Source organism: Vicia villosa, linkage group LG5, assembly GCF_029867415.1.
Source record: "Vicia villosa cultivar HV-30 ecotype Madison, WI linkage group LG5, Vvil1.0, whole genome shotgun sequence".
Lineage (NCBI taxonomy): Eukaryota > Viridiplantae > Streptophyta > Magnoliopsida > Fabales > Fabaceae > Vicia > Vicia villosa.
The window spans coordinates 165075629-165082005 of NC_081184.1; the positions used below are offsets into that span (position 1 = coordinate 165075629).

General features: G+C 44.0%; 1 protein-coding gene across 1 annotated transcript; it reads right to left on the reverse strand.

Moving 5' to 3' along the window:
- Window positions 1-3681: 3681 nt before the first annotated feature.
- Window positions 3682-5244, reverse strand: LOC131605942 (uncharacterized). The gene has a single exon (XM_058878230.1). The coding sequence runs from the start codon at window positions 5242-5244 to the stop codon at window positions 3682-3684; it is 1563 nt and encodes a 520-aa protein (XP_058734213.1).
- Between the last annotated feature and the right edge of the window lie 1133 nt (window positions 5245-6377).

The following is a 6377-nucleotide window of genomic DNA, read 5'->3' on the forward strand; positions in this document are numbered from 1 at the left end:
GTATATTGCATGCTCTTTTCGTCCAGACTCGTCATGTTGACCCAACACACATCCCATTGAATTTTCAAGAACTGTGAGGTACATAATCAAAGGCCTTCCTGGAACTGGAGGCATTAGTATCGGAGGTTCCTGCAGATACTCTTTCACTTTTTCAAATGCTTTTTGACAATCATTATTCCACCTGGCCGTCTGATCTTTTCTTAGCAATTTGAATATTGGCTCACAAGTGGCCGTAAGATGAGAGATGAATCTAGCAATGTAGTTCAGCCTCCCTAGGAAACCACGAACCTCTTTTTCTGTTCTCGGCTCAGGCATCTCTTGTATAGCTTTTATTTTCGCAGGATCGACCTCAATACCTTTTCCACTAACAACAAAGCCCAACAGCTTTCCGGATCGCACTCCGAAAGTGCATTTGTTTGGATTCAACCTCAGTCTGAATTCCCGAAGTCTCTCAAATAACTTCTGCAAGTGAACCAAGTGCTCTTCTTCAGTATGAGATTTTGCAATCATGTCATCCACATACACTTCAATCTCTTTGTGAATCATGTCGTGAAAAAGAGTCACCATGGCGCGCTGATACGTTGCCCCTGCGTTTTTCAACCCAAAAGGCATGACTTTATAGCAGAAAGTTCCCCACGGTGTGATAAACGTTGTTTTCTCCATGTCTTCTGGTGCCATCTTGATTTGATTGTACCCAGAGAAGCCATCCATAAAGGAAAACACTTTGAAAGGAGCAGTATTATCCACCAACACATCAATGTGAGGAAGAGGAAAATCATCTTTCGGACTCGCCCTATTCAAATCTCTATAGTCAACACACATCCTGACCTTTCCGTCCTTCTTAGGTACAGGAACAATATTCGCAACCCACGGCAGGTAATTCACAACTTGCAGAAAGCCCGCATCAAATTGTTTCTCAACCTCTTTCTTAATCTTCTCAGACATATCTGGGCGAGTCCTTCGAAGCTTCTGCTTGACAGGAGGACTATCTTCCTTGAGAGGCAGACGGTGTACCACAATATCTGTATCGAGACCAGGCATATCCTCATAAGACCAAGCAAAGATATCCGCATATTCTTTCAACATAGCAATAAGCCTCTGCTTCACACTGTGCTCAAGCGCAACCCCTATCTTGACTTCTCGGACTTGCTCTTTAGTGCCAACATTTACCATCTCAATTTCCTCCTGATGCGGCTGAATCGCTTTCTTTTCCTGTTTCAATAATCTGGCCAACTCATCGGGAAGGTCACAATCTTCATAAGCTTCCTCCTCGGCTTGGTAGATCGGATTGTCGAAATCATAATGAGCAATAGCGGAACTGTTACCAATGGAATCCGTGGTAGTGGAACATCTGCATGATTGATGTTTTTATTTTAGTTTTATTTTTAAGCTATGTGCAAGTGTGTGCGAAAACATTGCCATTTAAAGGAAAAAAGTTTAAAAGAAAGACAAAGAACAAAACATTTGAATGCAAAAACGTCCTTTTATTTCATGATTAACTTTGAAAATGCGAACTGCATGGCCCTACAAATGATTCACTACGCCTTGGGCAGAGCGTAGGAATTATTGCATGATAAGAAAAGTAAAAAAACAAGAAATTTACTCCTGAGCTTGTGTGACTTGAATGACATCTTCAATTGTCCAGTTGCGAGGCATCTCCCCAGGAATACTTGGACGAATCCAGCTATCAAAATCACAGTCACTATCCACCTCCTCACCATTGACAATGGCATTCACGGTTGGACCCGCATGGGCAGGCATCGGATTGTTGACAATATTGGGTGTAGGAGTGAACTGAATTATCTTTTGATCCAACAAGTCCTGGACTTTATTCTTCAACGCAATACACCTCTCGGTATCATGACCAGCGGCACCTGAGTGAAAAGCACATCGTGCGTTTGCATTGTAATTCGGAGATTGTGTGTCCGGAGCATTCGGAGCATCTCTCAAAGTAATCTTCTCAATCTTAAGCAAATGTTGTAGCACTTGAGCATAGGTCATAGGAATCGGATCAATCTTTCTGTGAGGCCTGGTCCTGGGAGGATAGCGATCATTATTGGAATGATGTCCTTGCTGAGGCTGTTGTTGCGGTACTGGGATCATGACAGCATTAACCTGTGAATTGCTTCTCCCTGAACCCCTTCTTCCATATATGGCATCCGCATTTCCTTCCTTCCTTTTAGCATAACCCTCAGCTTGTTTCTTACCACTAGGAGTATTAGAAGAAGCTCCCAACTGAATTTTCCCCATCTTTAGACCCATCTCGACACGCTCGCCATATCTCACCATTTTAGAAAAGTTGGCTGAAGCACTACAGGCCAAGTAATAGTGTCCAGACAAAGTACTGGTGAACATGTCAATCATCTCACGCTCAGTCATCGGTGGCTGAACTCTTGCAGCTAACTCACGCCATTTCTGAGCGTACTCTTTGAAAGATTCTTTAGACCCCTGAACCAAACTCTGCAACTGAGTCCTATTGGGCGCCATGTCAACATTGTACTGATAGTGCTTAATGAAAGCCTCCACAAGATCTCTCCAAGAATGAATATGAGTGCGCTCGAGTTGAACATACCACTCCAAGGAAGCCCCAGCAAGACTATCCTGGAAGAAGTGCATCAGAAAACCCTCATCCTCAGAATATACTGACATCTTACGGTAATAAGCCTTGACATGAGTCATAGGGCAAGTCGCCCCATTGTATTTGTCAAAAGATGGCACTTTGAATTTCGGGGGAATCCTCACACCAGGAACCAACCCCAAGTCGTTGATATCCATGCCTAACACCCCTTTGCCTTCCACAGCTCTGAGACGTTCTTCAATCAGACGATACCTCTCGGCTTCCTCAGGTGCACCATCAGCACTATGCCTCGATACCTGATCAAAGTTTTCAACATTGAAATCCAAATTATCACGGTTATGATTATCTCTCCTTCCCAGCAGACGAGACGGAGGCGGAGGTGGAAACCCATGATTCTGATTGAAAGGATTATAGTGCCCTCCCAAGCGATCAAACTCATTCGGATCATGATGATCGTCAATCCTGCCAGACACATCGTCAAACAGCCTCGAATGTCCTCCATTCTCAACCCTTCTGGAATTCTCGACGAGAACTCGCAAGTCATCCTGCCCCTTGGTCACATTAGTCAATGCTTCCATAAACTGCGCCATCTGCGCATTCATCTGCTCTGTCAATTGAGCTCTCATCTCAGCCATTTGTTCCTGAATCTGTTCCATCTGCCTTCTCTGACTGCTCCTAGTCGGATACGGGTGATTAGCCGTCTTAGAACTCCTTCTGGTAACAAAACAGCGAGACATAAGATATAAGACCTGCAAAACCTGCAAATATATGCCATGTATGATATATGAATGATATGCATGAAATGTTTGTCAATTTTCAGGTATCCAAGAGTTCATCCCACTTTCAGATAGGACATAGCAACCTTGATACAGAATGTATTTGAACAGCAATCCACACACGAGAATAATTCATCAAACTGAGCACATTTCATTCAAACATAACAGAGAATTTGAGTTCATACACTCAAGACATAACCGTGTCACAAAGTGCTCATAAGGCATACAAAAGAAATCCAGAATATAACAAAATGCGACCCCATCCAACAATCCTGGACATGGGTGCCAATCATTAAGAATACACAGCAAATCGACCATGGGCCAACACTAGGATCGCCTGATAATAGGATGAGCTCCCACATCTCCTCTCCGTTGGGCTCGGAGTCTTGTTAATTCTTCTTCAAGTCGAGCAGACTTGGCTTTCTCTTCCATCAATTGTTTTTCTGAATCCTGCATCCTTCTCTTGCTATTGTTTTCGGACCTTCGCAACTTCACACATTCCTGTTGTTTTCGGTACAAGCTTTCTTCCATCAAGTCATGAGATCGCCTTTGAGCGTGTGTCAAGTTTGAACCTTCACCTTGCGCATGCTTGAGCTTACGAGCCAACTCCGCCTTTTCACAATCTTGAAAATACCTCTCCAAGCCAACCTCTCGGTCCTTTGATTTCAGCTTGATGTTGTCCGCTTCGGTTTGAATATAGAGTTCAGCCGCAACTGTATCTGATAAAACCGTGGGAGGTTGCTCATACAATGGGCGTGACCTCGCAAATGGTAACAATAGATTTGCCACTCTTGCTTCAACCCACTTTCGGTAAGGACCCATGGCAATAGGAACTTTCTTGCTCAAAGTATTTTGATCTCTTTTGTGAACTTTAGTCCAAGCACATGCTATCTTTTCTAGCTCCAAAGGATCATTACCATCAACAAAGTACACTGATTCAAATGCTTCTACATCATTCTGAGCCCTTTCCATTTCATATCCCAATTGACGATAGGCGAGCGTGGGATTGTAACTAATACAACCTCTGGTTCCCATGAGAGGAACGTTGGGATACTGACCGCAACTAGTGATAATGCTCCAAACCTTCCCCACACAATAGTTCCATCTGATATCATAAGATGTGAGGTTAACAATCCTATCTAACCACTTAAGAGAGCTCTTCTTGAGCACAAAAGGTCCTCTCACCGGCAAATGCAACATGAACCACCGATACAACAACGGAAGACAAGAACCAACAACATATCCTCCTTTCTTACTTCTCGCATGGATCGAAAAAAGAGTATCCGCAAGCAACGTTGGAACGGGGTTTTTGTTCATAAAGACACAAATCGCCGCCAAACTCACAAAGTCTTCTCTTGATGGGAATAAGACAATACCATAGATCATGATAGCAAGCAAACGACTAAAATCAACCCACTGCTCCTTCTTAGCCGCATCCTCAGCCTTACTAATCAAAAAGCAAAGATAGAAACCAGAAACATCGCCCGATGACTTCCAATTTCTTTCCACCTCTTTAATACCCATGTGAAGAGCTTCGGCTACCTTTTCATATCTCACAACCTCGGGAACCCGAACAAAAGGTACATCATCAGTGATCCGTATGTTGAGTATGTAAGAAAACTCCTCGAGTGTTGGCACCAATTGATAGTCTTGAAACGTAAAACACCTCAAGTGCGGATCATAGAACTGAAATAGGGTGATCAAAGCCATTGGATCAAAAGATGTATTGAGGATGGGGAGCAAATTGCCATAATCATGATTGAAGTCACGGAGAACCTCCCCTTCCAACCGAGAACTCAAACCAATCAACCCCGCAACATCAATACCCGGAATCTTATAAGCTCTGGTATGCCTCGTGCGTTCTTTGACAGTATCAGTGAGAATGTCCATCTTCAACTTGGGTGAACTCCTGAATATCCCTGAAAAAATATGACATGCAAATGCTTGTTATCATACATTTTTTTTTGGCATTTCTTTTGGAAATAAATATGCTATGATGCGAAGTGGTGGGGCTTGTTGCCGCCCACCAGGCATTCTAGACTGCCGGTAACACATGTAATACATAGCCAAAGGTTCGGCCCCCAGATGGTATACCATACGGTACATAGAATGTCAACCCACGGAACCAACATCCATAGAACATAGATCATCACTCGAACTAGAACCATAGTACCCCACGAACAAGAACCAACAGTAACCCTCGAACAAGAACAACGGTAACCCTCGAACAAGAACCGAAGTCACCATCAATGTACCTGTTAAGCAATGATTGATTCCCGCCCCACTCACGGGTAAATCTAGGCCAAGGTAGGTCAAAAAGCCAACAGAGGATCGAATGTATGCGTTATCATACGATATTGCCTCATTCCACCAAGCTCTGCCCGTGGATACGTGATCAGATCAATCAGGCATACGCCTTCTGTCCGTCACGGCCACTCTAGTCCTAGTTCCTATGGTATCACTCATAGCCTGGGTATTGGGCCTTTTACCTCTTGAAACACCCACCCAACAAACAGAGATCCAGACAGTCCAGAATATGATGCAAAAAGTAAAAGCGCACATAGAATGCAATGCAAACAGATAAATATGCAAAGAAATAAAAACACCCAATGATAAACACACAAGCGCTAGGATCGACTCGCCGAGTCCGGACCAGCAACAGGTCAAGACGTCCCCAGCAGAGTCGCCAGCTGTCGCTACCGCGAAAATTAACAGAGCCGCCACTAACATATTTATCCTGAAAAGGAAGGGAATGCCAGCAAACCACAAAACAAAACAACGGTCTCACGACCAGAGAAGAGGGTAAGGGAGTCGGTTACGCGAGGGGAAGGTGTTAGCACCCCACGCGCCCATCGTACTCGATGGTATCCACGCTTGTGTCTAAATCTATGGGTGTGTAACAAATCTATGCTAATCTGGACTAAAATGAATGCAGAATGTAGGGAAAAGAAAGTGTTATGCTCGCACGGGCCCTACCCCGCTGCCTACGTATCCGTTTTGCGGAATCAGAGGTACCGTAGCTC